The sequence below is a fragment of the Scleropages formosus genome, chromosome 1, assembly GCF_900964775.1.
Source record: "Scleropages formosus chromosome 1, fSclFor1.1, whole genome shotgun sequence".
Lineage (NCBI taxonomy): Eukaryota > Metazoa > Chordata > Actinopteri > Osteoglossiformes > Osteoglossidae > Scleropages > Scleropages formosus.
In genome coordinates this window covers 24392200-24412606 of record NC_041806.1, presented here as the reverse complement: position 1 = coordinate 24412606, position 20407 = coordinate 24392200, and the positions used below count along the sequence as shown (strand labels likewise).

General features: G+C 46.5%; 1 protein-coding gene across 1 annotated transcript in view; it reads left to right on the top strand.

The window, feature by feature from the left end:
* The window catches only part of col4a1 (collagen, type IV, alpha 1), a 44909-nt gene that overhangs the window by 1932 nt on the left and 22570 nt on the right, over window positions 1–20407 (top strand). Inside the window, exons 2-8 of the mRNA XM_018749989.2 lie at window positions 16029–16085; window positions 17822–17911; window positions 18162–18206; window positions 19593–19637; window positions 19738–19800; window positions 19966–20019; window positions 20334–20360. Coding sequence (XP_018605505.1) covers window positions 16029–16085; window positions 17822–17911; window positions 18162–18206; window positions 19593–19637; window positions 19738–19800; window positions 19966–20019; window positions 20334–20360 — 381 coding nt within the window. The remainder of the gene's footprint in view (window positions 1–16028; window positions 16086–17821; window positions 17912–18161; window positions 18207–19592; window positions 19638–19737; window positions 19801–19965; window positions 20020–20333; window positions 20361–20407) is intronic.

Genomic DNA, 20407 nt, shown 5'->3' with positions numbered 1-20407 from the left:
CACCCCCAAGCGGGACCCGAACCCCAGACCCACCGGAGAGCAGGACCTGGTCCAACCCACTGCGCCACCGCGCCCCCCTGGTTTCATATAATTTACTTGAAATGTAATTAGCTTAAAAGTAAATTGAAAATTGGTTGGTGTATGCTTTACATTAAGAGTAACGAGAGTGCTCTATGTCAGCCGTATGAGCTGTCTGAGATGCTGCAAAAATAACAAAGACTCCCATTGCAGTTTTACCGTATTTGTTTAACAGACAAGTCCCATATAGTTTGTGCTCTAGCAGGCACCTCTAGGTAATACATGGGCTTCTGTTACCTAGGTATGTAATTTTTTTTAGGCTACATATTGAGATACTTTTTAACACTATATTGCTCTAACATAGACTGTGATTTACGTTTCTTTTTATATCTTATGATTTTTGTTTTGAGTAACACAGTGAACTTCCACCCACTTTGTGCTTCTTTACTGAAATGATAGACTTATTCAAACATGTCTGAAGCTGATATAGAGGTTCATTTTACTACTTTCGTCATTTACAGTAGCCTGTTTTTCCAGAAGATACTGAGTTACTGAATGAGTAACTACTTGTACTTTGTGCCCATGCTACATCTTTCCTTAATCTGTTTCACAAGACATGTTTGTATGCACATTGTGGCTTTTGGCCCTATTTTTTCTTCCTGTGACTTTCTGTTTTAGTGCAGACCCCTGTGTGAAATATTTTGCTTGCAGCATAATGTAATTTTCAGAAGTAATTATAGTTTAACATTTGGGCAGGTTTGTTCCTTCAGTGGCCATTAGAAGTGCTGGTATACAGTAGTGCAATGCATTGCTGGATTATCTGTGTGCTCGGTCATGATTCCTAAAGGTCATGGACAAGGAAAACACAAAGCAGAAATAACTCTGAAAAAGTGTTTTCTAAAGATGTGTGTTATTTTTCTGTTCAATATGTTGGATGAAAATGGATTTTTCTAACGTTCTTTGAACTTCGTTTTTCACACACTCACTCACACACCACCACAATTTTTGCTCCTTGTGATGAACCTTCAGTGTCTGGGCATGGGGATATCTCAGTGCCACCTGTATTGTGTCTTTATGAAAATAAGAAAAGTTGACAGAACATGATGTTCTAATAGAGTTAAAATAATATTTACTTCTGAGGAATAGTGTATTGTTCAATGGAGTCTACAAGAGAAGAAATTTCTGATGTGGCTCAGTAAATGGCAGAAAATACATTTAAAAAGAACTGGAAAGACTTAGTTGCTTCAGTGTGGATCATACAGTTATGAAATATCTCTTCTTGGCTATATTGCATATTGACTTCAGTTCTCTGTGCATCATGCCAGAGTTGAATAGACATAAGTGTTGTGAAAGGAAGCCGAATACAGCCAAAAACAATCCACTTTAATTGCAATTTTAGGTAGACAAGTACCCTCTTCATTACCCTCCTTGTTAGTTTAGCACTAATCAGGTATAACCAACTGATCTTGTTTAACAGCTGCATCTGGTTCTTTTACAAAAATGGTGCAACAGCTGTATGAGAACATGGGGAACGATGTAGGGCTCATGGGGAGAAGAATTCCTTGACACAGGAATTACTGACATGTTGAAACCACGGGAATCTTGTGAAACACAACCCTTCGAACATATACCGTTAGCATATGCCTAGAATTATGGGAATATAGGAATGAAACCATGTTCCTGCTCCTTGCACCTCAGTCATGACTGTTAGAATATTCACACTGGGATTAACTTTCTGACTTCCTGTACCATTCTTCCCCTCTAGCGGTGTATTCTTGAGGTTTATACCCTACCCCCATCCCTCCAGACTGGCCTTCTGACCTTTCTGGAGAGAGAGCTCCAGCCCTTTTCTGGCTCGGCTCTGTACGGGCTGGTTGGAGGAGGCACCCATTCAATCTCCGGGCAGGTCCTGCTTCGTCAGGAAATGTTGGACAACAAAGGGCGACGGGAGGGAGGCTTGGCTGCTTGAGGGAAAATTTTATTACATTTCTTTCCAGCCCAGGAGAACACTAGGGTTGTGGGTCACCTCGTTTTGATTTATGGTTCTCTCCCCTCACAGTTAACAGGAACAGAGTCTGTCTGGAAGGTGGTGGTGGCACTGGGATGTATTGTTAGAGCACTCAACCACTATCAGCTGTAAGCACATGTGAATAAAGCACACAGGCTGAATTCAGTGCAGGAGGAAACAAGATATTGCTGCGCTGTCGCAGCTGAGCCTGGCCGTTTCCTTTTAGATTAATGGTTTTTTTTGCAAAATAATCAGGTATTTATATTTTTCTTTCCAAAATTTGTATGTACTGGAGCTTCACACCTTAAGCTGATTTTGTTGCTGTGTCTAAAATAACATCTAACTTAAGCACCCGAATGAGTTTTTAATAGAAAAGCAAACCACAGTGACACCAAAATCCCATGGTGCTATAATAGTGAAAAATGAGTGACGCTTGTGCTCTGGCAACGGTAAATCACTCCATTTTTAAGGACAGATTAGCATCGCTCTGTCTGGTCAATGAATGGATGTGGGGTTTTTGTGGACCCACTGTACATCTCTCGTGGTTACAGGTAGAAAACAGGATCCTGTCCTCAATCAGTCAATGACTAGCACACCTCAACATTGATTCGATGCATTGTCCCTTATTTGTGACCCCTTGTATTGCTGGGTCAATGCTTTTGGGTAGGATTGTTATGGCAAGAGACTGTTAAGGTGTGGTATTTACTGAGCTTGAGGAATGTCAGAGGAATTTCTGACGGGTAGCCTAAGAATAGTGCCAAAGCTGCTCACAAACTGCCCCAGAATCATCAGTTAGCAAGAAGACTAACAATGGAGGAATGGCTGATTCAGATGGCTGCACTAATGCAGGAAATCTCTTGGTGAACATCTACAAATCTTTCTGCACCCTCGAGTCCCTTTCATCTGTTCTGGGACGGAGAATGGAGTAAAGTATCACCTCAACGCTGAAGATGAGTGCAGAATGGTCAGCCAACGTGAGCAGTGCCGGTCTACATGTAATAGATTGCCCATCTGAAGTGCTAAACTATCAGTGTAGGCATGACCAGCTCAATATTTTCAGGTTTTTGGTTTAGTACCAATAGAACTAAATTATTCTGGAAAGCAAGACAGTGCCAGCTAGAGACCTGCGACCACTTCATTAGTCATTAGTCTTGCTTACAGGCTTAGGCCAACAGGTAGAAATAGTCTGGTCTGTGCCCAATTACCTATTCTGTGAGCTCATTTTTGTATCTGGTAATGGAGTCATCTAACTGATGGCTACCATATGTATTCTGCAGTTTAGCTAAAAGTGCCTCTTTTCTGAAGTATCTCATACGTATATCTCCCTGCCTGAAAGGTATGAGCTCACGTTGAGTAGCTGGGTTTGTTTCGTTGGCTCGTTGGGCTTCGACAGCTGCCAGAAGAAGAATGTGTTTTTTCAGCTGTGCTGGGCTCCACCATGCTGTAAAAACGGGCAGACAGGACTGGGCATTTAGAGATGACCCATGATCTTCAGCCCAGCATGCACCACTGAGGGTGGAGCTGAGTCTGTCCTGGGTCCGGTCTGGTTCTTTTTGTTCATGTTTCAGGACTTTGATGACTAATTTGAAGCTGACGCACAAGTTTATTCATCTGGCTCTTCATCCAGCCATCCATCGGGAGGTTGTTGTGTACAATGAAAGAAGTAAAACAAATTCAAGTCAGCAAGGATGCCCTATCAGTCAGTCCTATTGGACGGTTCTGCATATCTTAACATTGCTGAAGAATTGTTTGTCTTTGGATGTTGTGCTACAGGACAATTAGGTTGCACCCTTTAAAGCCAGCTTCCTTGATATCACTGAAGGCTTGGCAACATTGCTGTTGCGGCTCTTTTGATATTTCGGTTACTTCGGTTTAATTACTTCCCATCTGTGCTGCCATTTAGCATTTTGACCAGCCTTTTGATTACGATTCTGGATATAAATCTCTTGCAGAATGGCCGCAATATCTGAGATCGGTTTACTTTGTGATACCCAGAGCCCTTTAATGGTTCAATAGCGCAAACTGTTTTAAATTGCTAAGAAGTATTATCACATAGGTTATAGTGCCTGTAAATCTCCAAGTACCAGTTACTGATCAGTGACACTCAGTTCAGGCAGACATTCGTAGTCAGGCTGTGCATTGTTGAGTCTCTGTCGATGGAGGTATTTAGGCGACATGGATGTTGGGGGCAAGGAATCTATGGGTGTGAACATAAAGGCTGAGGAGCCCTCAGTATCTCCTGTTACTTCACCAGCTACAAAGAGCAGAACCTGCAGAGAACCTTTCAGCAGCATCTTGCCAGTGCCATAGGGGTGGAGAGGTGTTATGGAACATGGGGGCCCATCTTTCAGGGGTTTCTGTTAAACAAACACAGGTTCAGCTCCCCGTGGAATAGGTGAGAAGCTGGGCAAATGAGCGAAAGCGGTGAGAATGTTAACGACCTTTGCAGCGGGATGGAATGAAAACCAGGTGTGGGTGTGTAGTTTTGCTGGGTCCTGCATGAACTACAGGGCACAGCTCATGCTTGAGAGTCTGAATGTTTGCGTTCCTACAGTAAAATTACTGAGATAATTCTGATGATTGCTGTCCCCATGTGACTGGCATAAGGAGGTCCTGTCAATTTTCATGTTACAATTTTCTTTCAATTAGCTGTGGAACAGTGTGATGGTTTGACTTAGCTGTTTATTTCACGGACATATTTGTTCAAATCTAAGAACCCATCACCATCATGGAGTGCTCTGTTGGGACATCGTTGCCATGGTGATCGTTCCAGCAGTGCTGTGGGTGTGGATTGTACACGTCCCCAGAAGAGACAGGGTTTAAATGTTGTCCAGCTCCAGCTTGACAAAGGCCATCACCCTCAAATGGGTGTTGTCTTCAAAGCAGGAAGCTCATTTGCTCTCCAGAATATGGTTTATTTCCACGCTCCATCTGTTGCCCTCATTACCCTCTAAAGTGATATTACACGTGACTGTAGCTATCCAGAGCCGGCAAAATGGGGGTGCAGGTCTTTTTTAACAGGGATGCTGATATTTTCGAAATCTTGGATGTTTGTCCCACTGTCACACCCCCGACCGCGTGCCCAACAACCCCACTTGAAGGAGATTAAGGATGACAGGTATAAAAGCAGCAGCCTGGAAACACCTGATTGTGGAACCTCACCATTAGGAAGATGCAACTCGCTCCTTGCTCCATGACCTGTTTCCCTTGTTTGCTCCTCGTTCTCTTCTCCCCGTTCTTTGCCTCTCTCCTTTGTGTCCCAGTACCGTTGTCTCGGTTGATCCTCGGCTCTTCAGCCCACGGTTTCGCTCCACCAACCATGGTTCTATGTTACTCTCCAAACAACGTCTGCAGATCGCCTGACCCTTACTTGTCCCCAACCACGTCTTCGTCCTTCCCTGACCGGACACAGCACTTGCGATTGAGTCCGTCGACTCCGTCGTCCAAACATGACACCCATCTTTGAAGTTCTTGAAGGGAAGGCAGATTGAAACTCTCTTTCATGATGTTTCAGCTGGATCACAACTGCGACAGAACTGACTGCCCAGCCCACATAAATAAGGGGAAGCTGGGGGCATAGTGGTTAAAGTTGGTGCCTTTGGACCCAAAGGTTGTGGGTTTGAATCCCAGTTGTAATACCCTTGAGCAAGGTAATTACCCTAAATCACTCAAGTAAAATTACGTGGCTGGGTAAATAGTTGTAGGCAGCTCGATACTGTAAGTTGCTGTAGACAAAAATACTGAGTAAATACCTAGTGCATGCTGCTGTGATTTTGATTCACTGAATAAATGTAGAAAATTTAATGGTGTAACAGAAAGATGCTGTTAACCCAGAAAGCTTTGCAGTGGACCCCTCACCTCTACAAAAGCAGACTCTTGACCTGAAAACCAAGCTGAACAGAACAAAGGGCTTCCTGCCTCTCCCCCCACCCTGTGAGTTAGGTGAAGCACGTTTTGTTCTTGCTGGTGAGACACACGTCCAGCTTCCTGTATTGCTATGATACCAGTCTGATCAAATGTTTGCACACCAGTGACGTGATTTTTTTTTAGTTTATTTTTGCTCCAGTGTTGGACTTTGGTGGTGCTGCTGCTTCACAAAATTAACCAGATACTTGTGCTGGTGTCACTGAGCTGTGTGACAAACGCAACATCGATGAGGCAGTGAACAGTGTGCGCAGCCAGGAATGCAGTATTGTTTTTTAAGGTTGCAAGTCGCACGGTGTCTGTGTGCAGTATTTTGTGTGCGGGGTGTGTGTGTGTGTGTGTGTGTGTATGTGCGTGTGTCTGATTTTGGCGTTATCTGATGCTCGGATGATCCTGTGCTTCCCTCAGTGATATTGTTTGTGATTAAAGAATTATGAACAGCTCATGAGAGTGAGAGAAAGAGAGCTGGGTGATGGTTGCAGGATTTTGGTGAAGAACCGAGAACCTCCTGGAAAAAGGGCCCAAGTCTAAGCAAATTTCCACCGGTAGCCGACACCTTTTACTCAAGGTGTTGCAGTCCTGGCAGGATCACTGACCTTCCTCTGGTTCTGTCTACAGGGACGAAGGGGTCAACGCCCTCAGGTGGTGAGCTTGGTTCTGTGTTGGCGGACTCAGGAATGTTCCGGAAGTGCAGTGGGCCTGGCCTTTTCTTGCTTTTGTGACCATAAAAGCAGAGGAAACGCAAAGGAAACGCTGCTGTTTCCACCGTCGCCAAGTTAGAAAAGCAAGGAAAGAAAGGAGAAAAGAGGAATTTGCAAAGTGTCAGAGGCGAGGGTTTGCGTCTCAGGGAGGGCAGGCGTTCTGGCACGGACAACAGCACGAGGAGCCCGAGTTCCTTCTCAATACCCTATTTGTTCAAGCAAAAGGGAGAAACTCCAGTCCTCCCATTCTCTGCTGTTTAGCTTCTTTCAGTTGAACTTCTCGGCTCTATTTTAAGCCCCGAGCTCCTCCAGTCAGACCCTCATCGCAGCAAACCGTTAAAATCGTCTTAACTTTCTTGTTTTCGCTTTTTATTGTGTGCTTCAGTTTGGAGAGTCAGATGACCAGCTCCAGGCCTTCTGGGTTAAAAAGTGCTCCCATGCTCTCTTTAATTTTGCCCTTTCTGCCTCTGAAATTAAGCTTTTTTGAACCTTCCAATTGGGGACTTTTAAATTGACAGTATTATTAGTGCCGTCCCAATAGTGAACAACTTTATTGAATTCGCTGAACTTTGCCCACAATTATGGTAACTTATTTAATTATAGCACAGCTGGGGCAAATTAAAGGGACCAGACAGGGGGGGAATCTTTCATGGAGGGTTCTTTACCGTCCGTAAGACCGCGGGAGTGTGTTAAGTTTAAACAGCACTACCTGAATCCTTTCTGCGAACAAGTGCCTGAATATTCCAGCAGCTCAACAGCTCTGCATTATTTTGGGTGCCATAAATATTTTAGTGAAGCTTAATTAAGACTTGTTTCCAGCCTGGATGGAGATCTCTGTGGCGTTCGTAGCATATGCAGCTGAAATCTGCAATAGGTGGCGCCATCTGGTTCTTAACAGAAACACCAGGGGCAGGTGCGGCAAAAGGATTGTGGGGGATTTTCACGTCATGGGACTTTTTCTGTGTGGATCACGACAATCGCGTGGAGCCAAATCCTGACAGGTGCTCCTAGAATGCAGTGCATGTGTCTGTTTTTCAGGAAAAAACCAAACGAGCTGCCCAAACTGGCCGCATAGGTGTGCATAGATATGCAAGAGAGCATAGATCTGCTGCTGAAAATGCTCACTCACAACTGCAGAATGGACCCAGCAGCCCTTGAGTGCTTCTCTGAACAAGAGAGATCGGTGCACAGGCTCATACAGCCTGTAGCTGAGACATAGTTTCCTTCGTTGAGTAGTGGCAAAGAGTAAAGAGCCATGGTAAAGATAAACATGTTCCACAGAGGACACCAGCTCCTACAACGCATTCGTGTCCCCTCAGACGCAGAAATGCGGATCCTGCGGCTTTCGCCCCTGTGTCCTCTGATTAAAATCTTAATCCTGGGGTGACCTAGGACAGCAGACCGCCATACCATCTGAGTTTGGGCGCTCCGGCGATAATCAGCTGTGGAATTCCTCCTTGAGACATTTGGCTCCAGTCTATGAGGGTCCAATGGCTGCTACTGTTGCGTGACCCACAGCCCGTGTCACATCAAACGGCAGGCAGACACCGACTTTGTGAAGAGGATGAGGAAACAAATGGAAACCCTGTTCATCAGTGGTGTCTGCAGTTGGGTCACCTGCTCTTTTTCCCCTCAGAGACAGAACATGTCCCAAAGAGGCCCCCTGACACCGATGATTATAATCATCCTTTATTAATCCCTGCGAGGAAAGTCCCTCAAGCTGCTGCTATGCCAGCACCGCATATATGTGTTTGGGTGGTAGCAAGAAACCCAGACACACACGGAGAACAAGCAAACTCCACCCAGACTCAGCAGGAATCGAAGCGGCGTTCTCTCATACCGGCTTTCCGCTGCGCCACCATGCCCACCCTGCACAGTAACACCAGGGGTTCCTTCTCTGTGCTGCTTTCACTTCATTATTTCTTTACACTTCCCATTACCATGGGAAGCCAGTTTTATCCCATCATGATAATTCATAGGCCATTCTTGTATAAATTCTATAAAAAGAGGCCAGAAAGGATTCCTTCACACAAATGATTAAGAGACAAACACAGTCAGTTTGTTAACCCTATGGGGTAAAGGGGGATACCAGATTAGAAATCTCCAAAATATTCACAGTTTCACTGTGACACCAGATGCCGGTGGGTGAAATAACTCAGTGATGACCATTCGCTGCTTTAGGCCAAGATCTTGTGAAGCATCTATTAAACCTACCAATTACCAACCAGGGGGTCAGAGGTCAGGGGTCTTGTCAAATCTGAATCATCTGTTAACTGCTCAGCTCTGCAAGGTGTTAGAAAGGTATGAGTTTCTTAGATCCTGAAGCAGGAAAGTCACAAGGCATATGGGTCGTGTATGTTTCATATTATTATGGATCATCTTATCAATAATATCTTGTCATATTATTATGGAAATTATTCTGGGGTAGCAGATAGTGTAGCGGTTAGTGCTGCTGCCTTTAGGTCCAAAGGTTGCTGGGTTGAACCTTGCCTACTGCTATAGGGCCCTTGTGCAAGGTACAGTATTTACCCTAAATTGCTCCAGTAAAATTAGCTTGCTGTATAAAGAGGTAAATAATTGTAGGTACCTTTAGAGGAAAGTGTCAGGTGAATGTATAGATCTAAAGTTGTCTCTGTGAATTTCTGTGTCTACCGTTGACTGCTCCCTTCAAAGCAGGACAATTCATAAAGTTTTACTTTCTTAAGATTGAGCGTGATTTTTTATCACTTTTAACATCCTGTTTAGTCGAAACTTTATCCAAAAAACGTACAGTGACCGATGCATTTCTACACCGAAGTAGAAGCACAGAGTGAGGCGTGAGCTGCTAACGTTCGCGTCCATAGCGTAGACATGTCCACTACCTGCTGCCCCAGCGGACTTTTTTTGTTTGTTCGAGGCTGTTCTGTGATCCCCTGGGGTTCACAGAAGGCTGGGGTTATGGAAAACACAGCCGGCAGTGAGGGCAGGAACACAAAACTTCCTGTTGTATGTCAGAGATTTTGACTTTGTTGGGAGACTGTTTGTTTGGGCTTAACCTTGATGCTGAGTGAGAATTCAGGCTAAGGAATCACTTCCAGGTGCCTCATGTGGTTCTGCTTCTCAGGACAGAGGGCTTATGTTCTTGTGATAATGGAGAAAACAGAAACACGCCAGGGTTAAAGCCCTGTTGACATTTCCCACACAAACAACGTTCTTTTCAATAAAGCAAGATCTCGTTTTCCAGTAGAAATTTGGCAGAAACACACAACCAAGACGTGAATTTAGGAACACGGGGAGTTACGCTACACTCGGCATGAGCTTCCAGCAGACGCTGCCAGGCCCATCACGAGAAGCTGCTTTGAAATTCTGCAAAAGGCCGGGCCTCCCACACTACGCTCCAGCAAGAGGCCCAGCTCCCTCCCAGCGAGCAGCTCCAGCACATCTTTCACTGGATGGTGAGGTGTGGCCTGCAGTGTGGTGGCAAGGTCTCTCGAGCTCGAGCTTAGTCTGTATAGCATCATCACACCCTGAAAAACACCCAACCACATAACCGAATGTGTTCAAACTGTACAGCACCAGTAATTCAGAGAAACCACATCTAACAACGTGACCTCAGGCCAGACGCCAGACAGGACCATCACTCCACAAAAACCACCCAACCACATGTCACCATCGTAGGTCACACGCTACAGGACTATTGTCCAATAAAAACCACCGCTCTTCATCTATCCACTTGACCAAAGATTTTTCTTGACCACCACACTATGGAAACCACCCAACCACACAAGCTCCAAGAGGGTAGGACCGTTGTCCCACAGACACTATTGCAAATGTGGCATCTGGTGCCATGACCACAGGGTGGCCTCTGTGCACGTGATGTACCCTTTGTTCTTCCACCAGACCAGTGGTCTCTTTGTCTTTCATAGCAGAAAGATTGAGAGACCACTGTTCTGGTGGAGACTTTCCAGGAGCTCCTGACATGCAGCAGGTTTCAGGAGTCTTGCTGAGGTTAGTGAGGTTGCGAAAGAGGTCTGTGACCTCCTAACTCAGGGCAGCTATCTGCAGCCCTCCACCAACCCCCTCACGACACCTGCTCCACCGTGCCAAACATGGTGTGGGGCCTGCAAATGCAGAACTATGGGACCCCTTGACCAAGTGCTTGCAACCCTGGCTCTCTGGGTCTGGGGTCGACAACTGGTCTTTTAATGAGCACATTTAGTAAACCCAGCCTTTGAATTTACTGGCCACCCAAGTCCTAATGGGTCACACATGGAGTCTAGGATCCATGGAATTCTAGATGTTACTCTCATTACATGGGTAAGAGGAGCTTTCTTTACCTTAATGATGCCCATCGTTCAGCACAGCTGAGATGCTGCGAGCCCAGAAAAATTGCAGGGAAAAGAGAAACAAACAGAAAGTTTCGTTCAGGGGTACGATGACCACGGGGAGAGAAAGGAAGGCCCGCCCCGGTTGCCAGTCCCAAACGTTTCCCGTTGAAGCAGATAACGCAGGGAGCCGTTCTCCCCGGCACACACAAATGGGCCTTTATTTTAGTTAGGGAAAAACAAAGATAATAACAGACTGTGCAGATAAGAGCATTTCAGCTCAGGACACTGTTCCTCTGTTAATACTTTGAATACATGTGGTTATAGAAAAGACTTTTTTTAAAGCACGGCGTCTTAGAGATGGAGCCAATAAATTTGATTCTTGAACGCACACCTAACTACCGTTCATGTTCTCCGGGCGCCTTGGATGCAAGAAAGCTGTTCCTCATGGCACTGTTTCCAGATTGAGAGCTCAGTGTATTTATGTTATCGTTTTGTATTTATGTCATCAGTCCAGGGCAGTCGAAGCTCCTGTTTTAACAAAGACACCACCTAGGGTGAGCAGAGACTGGAGAGTGTGCTTGCGCCCCCTGTCGATTGACTGGGAAGCTGCACCTTGAGAAAGCGAAGGCTTCAAGGGTGGCTCTCAAAGTGACTCCAGGGAATAATCCGGAGCGAGGTACCCACCCTTTAACCAGGGATGGATGGCAGCTGCTGAGAGAGGAGACAGTGTCCCTCCTGTGGGGATGAGTAGGGAGAGAACTCTTATATTGTCACAGCAACGTATGAGAGGGGTTCACTGTGGTCCAGCAGGGCTTTCTTCACTGCGTTGACCTTCTGGGCCCTTAACTGAAGAAAGAGTACTCTCAATTTCCTGAGACTCACCCAAAGAGCTCCTAATACAAAGCACGAGGGTCTCAGCAGGGGGACGACATAGAAAGGCTCTTACGGTGGCGCTCAAGGAGTGGCAGAAAAGCACGACGGGCTGCATTAGGTGCCATCGCCCACTCAGTAACGGAATCTTTCCTTCCCCTGTGCGTAGAAATTCCCTTCTTCCCTAACACGGAAAAGGCAATGTTGATGCTAACCAAGTGAAAAGACACCCTGGGGGAATCTCGTTCTAACATCTCCGATGCAACCTTTCGGAAGTTTCTGTCCTCATGTGCTGCTCCATGGCTCCCTTGCTCCCTGTGGAATAGCTTCCCCCTCCTTTCGACATGCTCATTATTTTAAGATCCTATCGGGAGGTTTTTTCCCCAAACTAAAGGAGAGCTATACATACCAGAGCACTTCTGCTCAAAATCACGAAGACGCGTAGAGAACCAGCCCCGTGTTCTCTCGCCTTCCAAAGAGAACACCGTGCCAGACAGCATGTGGATATTTACTTAACCTGCATGATTCCTTTCAGAAGCGGTGTGATTCGTAGAATATGCGCGGACTTTAACTCAACATCTGGACAAAATATGAATTTCACACTCAGATGAATTAAGACTGGGAGAGAGGGTCTCCATTGGGAAGAGCTGCACGTGACGATTATGGGACTCGAAAATAAACAAGAGCCTGAGAACGAGTATCGCTGCTGAGTGCGAGGGAGGAGAACATGACTCACTTTGTCCGCTGTCTCGTTCCGCTCCTTAAGTTTGGCCGTCACCGTTCGGTAGTTCGTCCACTTTGAGCCCCACTCAGTCGAAGCGGTGAGCAGAAGAAGGGCATTTCATTGCGAAAGAACTTCAGGCTATTTTGCATTATTTTAAAGTTACGTTTATTAAACGACACTTTTCTCCGAAACGACTTACAGTGTTGAGTTTCCGACAATATTTACCCATTTATACAGCTGGGTAATTTTTCTGGAGCAATTTAGAGTAAGTACCTTATTCAAGGCTACTACAGCTGCAGGTGGGATTTGAACCTGCAACCTTTTAGATGCAAAGGCAGCAATTCTAAGCTGTTTTTTTAGGGAACCTCACACAGGACCCTGTACAAGATGTTGTCTCCTAGACCCCTTTTCCTTCCAGCACCGGTTACTCCGCCAAGGACTCCTTAATCTGGGATCTGGATTTATTATGTCAATAATAGTCACAAATCTGTGTCTCTTTCATATCTGTTTTGTCTTTTTTAAATCTTCCTCATCTCATGTTTGGGCTCGTGGAGATGTATAACGCACTGAAAGGGGAAATATAAAGTACATTTCAAAGACACATCTGACACTTTGATTATCCTCTAGATCAGAATGTTTTGATTGTAAAGTCCGATTGTGTTCGCTCGAACCCGAGCACCGAAATGCGCGCCCAAATAATATGCTGTCCTGGTTTTCGTGCCGAGCTCTGAGGGTACACTGCTCAAGCGTACCATGTTTGGGCTGCTTCCGAAGGTGCCTGTCTGAACAGTGGATCTGCTGTGGGGTTGTTTGGGTGGGGAAGAGGGGCCCCAGACCAGCCCCTCCGCACACGGATTCTTCCGGCCCGCTTTCAGAGATGGTATCCGGGGTCAAGGGTAAGTGGACAGAACACAAAACCGTTGGAGATGATATCCTGCATGGTTTTGCTCCGGTGACTTCACTGACTGCCGTGGGAAGAAGAACCTTTGGCATGTGGTTCTATGTTCTTTACAAATCTCATTGTGATTTCAGGAGTTACAGAAATATTTTACCAGGAGTTTTACTGAACCTCCTGTCTTCCTGGGCGGGAAACGTACCGGAGGTTTCTCTGACACTGACCCACACGTTCTTCCCAGTGCGGGTTTTGAAATGGAAAAGCATTAAATGGCGCCAATGGTGCGTAGAGTTTCGTGAAAGAAACGTGAAATGTTTCGTGCGGTCTGCTCGGGGGGGGGCCGAAGCACACTGGAAATCGATCATTAACCAGGAAGCCTGAAACACCAGATTTTTACCGAATAACTCAGGGTATGGTAAGTACATTGCCAAATGGCACTTCCTGCTGCCAACGGCAATGGCAGGGGGTTGGATTTGACCCCAGGTCCTTTGAGTCCGCAGGCGGCTCAGCTCTGAGTTTGGATGACTTCAGAATTGTTGCTGTCCTGATATTTACTGAGGAACAAATGAAATGCAGCAAATGTTCCCAGTTACACTAATTCATATCACCCTTGGGAATGAAAAACAGGCGGATGGTAGTTTATTTACACAAGCAGATTGCGAACAGGCTCTCATGTCACTCTCCTCGGGATGATAAGGGACACTTGTGCACGGATGAAGTTACTGTCATGTCCACTCTACCGGAATCTGAGTGGACAGACATGACAATGAGGTGGTATCCAGTAGAGACGGGAATGAAGGACATTATAAGAGCCTGCAGCAAACCATGGGCATCTTTCTAAACGCTGTTCTTAACTGGAAAAACATACCCGAATGCATACAGTGCTGCTCGAAAGTATGTGAATCCTGTAGGGATAGTCATTGTTCTTGTATATAATACACACACGCACCTTCTGAACCACTCGTCCCATACGGGGTCGTGGGGAACCGGAGCCTAACCCGGCAACTCAGGGCATAAGGCTGGAGGGGGAGGGGACACACCCAGGACGGAACGCTAGTCCGTCGCAAGGCACACCAAGCGGGACTCGAACCCCAGACCCACCGGAGAACAGGACCCGGTCCAACCCACTTCACCACTGCGTCCCCCTTCTTGTATATAATATTAAAATAAAATTATAAAATAAATAGATTATGATTTACACACCTGACTTGACTCACCTACATGGTGTAATCAGTGCAACTTCACATTTCCACATTTTTTTGCACCTGTACTTCTTGTGTGTTTCTACTGCACACACGATTTCCTCTAAAGCAACACATGGAACTGGTCATTACACACCTATTATGTCCCACGAGAAAGATACAAACAAGGAAATGATCCTCATTTATAACCGTTTCGTGGTGAAAGTAAGGGACGCGGGGTTCACATACGTTCAAGCGGTGCTGCACACACGTGCGATACTGTGTGTATGTGCGCACACGTGTGTGTACATGGCAGTGTGAGAACATCTTTCCACTCGAGACTGGACTGGACTGGTCTCAGAGAGAAGGGCCGGGTTGGATCGTTACTATGAAAACCAGAGCGGACTCCGGCACTGATCCACATACTGATCCAATTACCTAAACATGGGGGGCGGACTGGGTTGGGGGGGGGGCGTCGCGCCTGCTGCTCTGGCCACTGAGTTCTTCATGTTGCTGCAGATGCAGTCAGACTTGGCAGGACGCCCCACACGTGATTCAGGGACAGCTGGCTTCGGGATGTTGGGGGGTTGGAGGGGGGGGTGTGGAAGTCCAGTTCCCAGGCCTTGTCTAGATCACAGTTGGGCTGCTTTAAGCAGAGAGGTATTTACAGTCTTGTTCTATTTTATACTGAGGACTACGAAAACAAGGTAAAAATTCAGGGGACAAACAGTGATTTCCACCACTGGAAATACATTTCCCACCGACAGCGATAGTGAGGAAACAACAATCCGCAACCCGTTTCCCGTTTCCTCCTTGGCCAGACTGTGGAATTACACTTTTCCATATGTGCGTACCTGATGTGGTCTTGCACACGTGCGTTGAGCATTTACGACGCCCGGCCTTGCATGTGACGGGCAAAGAATCGCCCATGAAGTCGGGTCTCCGTTGCTGTCCAGCCAAAGCGGCGCACGTGCGCAACAGTCGGATCGCCTGCTTTACCACCATGAACCCATCTTGACCACACGCTCCCAAATAACGCAGTGTTTCCTTCCTTTCCAGTATTCATACGAATACCTTGATGGATGTGTTCTGAGAGCATGTGCATCATGGCTATTCCATATACTGTTCTATGCACTACTTCCATACCGGTGTTAGGGTTGACAGCCGCAGTCACTACCTGCTTCACATATCAGTAGTTAATAGCTCGAATATGCGCAGTTAATCCTTTATTGTAGAAAGAATAAATATCCCAGCTGACCGGTGAAGAAATTCCATCCTAAACTTATCTGTAGCCACCAGTACATCCTGCCTAAGGCTGAAGTCAGTGAACATGTATTCTCACTTGCACCGCGGCTGGTCGAAGGCTGCGGATGACTGACTGGTCTGCGTTTTGTCCTCAGGGCTGCTCAGGATCATCGTGCGGCAGTTGCGATTGCAGCGGCGTGAAGGGGTCAAAGGTAAGGGCACCTACTCTCACCTCGGTGTTGTTTCTCGCATTTCCCTCTGAAATTTACACTGATTCCTTTCACAGACTCTTTGTCCAAAGCAAATTACCATGATTTTTAACTTGTATTTAGCTGATTGCAGAGCACTGTAACACGCACACAAACGAACACACACTATATAAAATTCAGAGCCACAAGTTCCCCTGAAATACATGTTTTCCCACGGTGGGAGGAAACCAGAGCGCCCGGCAGGAACCCTCGTGAACACAGTAAGAGCAAGGAAACTCCACACACCCTGAGCGCGGATTACACCTACGTCCTGTCGCCAGCACTTCTCGCTGCTCCACTGTGCAGCCCGACTGCATGGAACTCCTTTCCTTCTTCTCTCACGGACCTGGAGAACATGTGAAAGGGTCCGGTACTGACTTGAGATGCACCGCTGCCCCACAACAGTACATAGAGGACTTTTTCGCATCATTTTTCCCCACGGGACGTAAGGAATTGCCCGGCCTTGGGCTAGTTTGCGGGCATAACTGTGGAAAACGGTCAGCTGTAACCCATGAGCCTGGACCGCACTACCAGAAGAAGCCAAGCGTGGCTGGGAGCAGCTGGTGTGAACTGGAGCGTGTTGTGTGCATGACTGGGACCAATCCTCTGAGTGACCTTCTCTAAGTGTGTATTAGTGGACTGAGAGGTGTTTGCATATCCTGTGCATGTTTGCACACACTGTATGTGTTCGCGTGCACTGGGAAAAGGTTGAAATGATGAGGCGTGTTCCTTCTCGCAGGGTCCACGTTGCCTTCGCCAGGACGTGGGGTGTCGGGACCAGCTAGTCGTGACCCTCTGCACTCTTGGGGCTCATACTTCGATTTGGAGCTGTTCACACCTTTCATATTCTCTCGCCGGCCTGTCATTTTCTCCTTCATTTGCCCACCGCAGTAATGTCACTTCCTGCCGCTGACGGCGAGCTCCCCAGCGCCCTGGCAGACGGCCCATTTCCCACAAGCCTGTTTGGTCGGCAACCCCCCCGACCCGTGGAAGCGTCGCGGCGGACCTCCACATCCGAGAGTATAGAATCCTTTCGCGCAGCAGCAGTGAAATAAAGCTCTCGAGTGAGAGGCGCAGGAAGCCCAGCCTGTAGGGCTTCCTAACGGCAAAAGCCGAACCCAACACCGAGTTGCCCCAAATACACCTGCGCACAGGTGTAGAGCGAGTGGGAAATTTGTCCTTCGACATCAACACTCTGTTTTGGCAAAATATGCACAAAAAATGTCATTCGCGTGATTTAACTCGTGTTTCTGCAAAGCATCTTACACTGACTACACTGTGTAATTTTAACTGTGTTAAGACAGGGTAGGTACTTTGCTTTGGGGGTACTATGGCAGGAGGTGGGATTTGAACCTACATTCTTTAAGTGTCAAGCGGAAGTTTTAACTACCCCATTTAGTGTTCTGATTCGACAGCGACGCAGAAACAATCTGACAGACTTCTGGTAACAGAGGACAGGAGGACCCTGTCAGTGATGACAACACAAAGAGCAGTGGCGCCACCTAGTGGTAGGCAGAGGGATTCATCCAGATGTTTCTTTTCTTCCAAATGTTTCTTTCCAGATATTTGTTTCTCTAGCGTGGGTCTGGTACCCATGGTGTCTCAGGTGTGGACTACCTCTGAACTGAACCTGTCTCATGCTCAATGGCGTGGTGTTGTTTACTGATGGTGTTTACTGTGTCCGCTCTGGTTTCTTGCAGGGTGAACGAGGACTTCCCGGCCTGCAGGGCAACATGGGATTTCCTGGAATGCAAGGGCCTGAAGGACCGCCAGGACAGATTGGACCAAAGGTCGGTATGTGAGGGAGGAGATCTCTCTACTTGGGTGTACTGGTCCACCAGGGAGCTAGCAGTGTCCCAGGGTATAGAGGGGGTCGCAGGGTGAGGGGCGAGGGGGGCGGGGTCCCGCTCTCTACTAAGAAGAGATGCGGCCTGGAATGCTGTCTCGCTTTTAATTACTGTGTTTTACCTGTTTATACGACTGAGACTTCTGGAGATGCAGTACTGTTAGCAGCATCTCGGTGTTCTACTCTCTCCACAGGGTGACCGCGGAGAACCAGGCGCATCTGGACACAAAGGAACAAGGGTATGTACTCTTTACCATAATTTCCCCTTTACACCATGTTCTGTGCGTGGAGAACACTCTAAATTACTGTTTCACTTATGCATCCATTTGGAAAATCACACACACACACACACACACACACACACACACACACTGTCTGAAACCGCTTGTCTCCAGCGGGGTTGCGGCGAGCCGGAGCCTAACCTGGCAACACAGGGTGCAAGGCTGGAGGTGGAGGGGATACACTCAGGATGGGACGCCAGTCCATAGCAAGGCACCCCAAGAAGGACTCGAACCCCAGACCCACCAGAGAGCAGGCCCCAGCTAAACCTCATTTGGGAAATATTTATTAAAAAAAGTATCACAAAACAAGGGACCAGCCTACGAAAATACATACCATGTTTCTTACGGTGTGTTTATTAATTCATAACAACAGTATTTTGCGTATGGTGTGGTCAAACTCTCATGGGAACATTTAAGAAAACACTGAAGAATAAATGTAAGTATTAATGCTTAGAGAAAGGCAGCACGAGGGAAGTACCACCTTTTACTCTGACAGTCTTATCCAATCACAACCGATGTAAAATGTAACAACTGTAGTAAAAGACTCAGTACAGTTATTACTTATTCATTTCCCTGATGCTCTTCTGCTAAGCAGCTTGGAGTGTTAAGCTACTTACAGTGATTTATGCAGTGATTTATACAGCTGGGTATTTTTTTACTTCATGAGTTCGGGGTACGTACCTTACTTCAGGGTAAAACAGCAGGAAGAGGTGGGGTTTGAGGACCGGGACCTCTGAGCGTATGGCAGCAGCACTCACCACTGACCACTAACCGTTACGCCACCTGCTGTCGCTACACACCATCGCATACCATAGTGTCTGTGTGCTTTACACAGTAAAGACATACGCTGCGGTTTTGGGGACACTTTTAAACCATAAAAACGTCCATGAGGTAAATAATCAAAAAAGGCTTTGTCCAGACTGTATATCCCATACTTGTGGGACAGACTCTGGACCATCGTGACCCTGTACTGGACAAGCGGTTGCTGATAATGCATGAATTAATGAATGGAAATATAACATTGCAGGACTTGCTAGAAATAATAGTTTTGTTATAGATTGTAAGATATTCTTCAATTTTCACTGTCATGCATAACAATACCTTTAATTCTGGTATTTTAATAAATTTAATATATTCTGTATTTTTTCTATATATATTCTGTATTCTATATTTTTTCCCCATAAGAAATAATGGTACCTGGACCAAATCACAAAGGAAACTGGCCTGATCGGGTGGTTTCGTGGAACAAATAACCCCTGTCCAGTGACTAAAGGGTGTGGTTATGGAAGCGCGATGACTGGAATACCGAGGGCGTGTTTTAATGATATTTTTGTGTCTTTGCAGGGTCCTCCTGGTGCTGCAGGGTTCCCAGGAAATCCAGGACTTCCAGTGAGTTACTTGCTCTCCGTATTTACGAGAGTCCAGTCCACATGAGGTGGGGTACCTGCGTGGGCTGGACACTCAGTCTCCGTGTTTCTTTGCTTCACAGGGAATCCCAGGTCAAGACGGCCCCCCAGGACCACCGGGCATCCCAGGCTGCAATGGGACAAAGGTACTCATCTCTCTTCCATCATGTTTCATTTTTTTAATGTAGCCCTTTATAGCAATATTACCTGCACGTGACTTACTGTCACCTGAAAATATGTAGTTCATGCCAGATTTAGAACGATGATCCCCACTTGCACTACTTCTAACAGTCGTGTTTCCTATGTCCCAGGGAGAACATGGATTACCTGGAATCTCGGGAGAACCTGGCTTGCGGGGCCCACCTGTACGCACAATATCCTGTGCATCACACCCCTCTTTCACGCACAGCATCGCAGCACACAATCACATGTCTCGGAACTGGATTCTTCCTTTGTTTTGCTCCAAAGTCCAACTCCTGCACCATCTGTAGGGTATAAAATAAGGACAGACTGTAATGAGGAGAACTTTTAAGGGACCAAGATCATAAAAAACGTGTTTTAGATTACGTAATTACGGCTACTTGGAGTTATGTGTGTACGTGCGACCGTGAGAGTTGTTGGATATGCTATAAACTGTAGATGGGAGCGTTTCATATATTAAAAGTACTTTTTTCTTCAGGGTATCCCTGGAATTCCAGGAATGAAGGTAAGGACAAACCCTGTCCATGGTTCATTAAACATTCGTCGAATGTG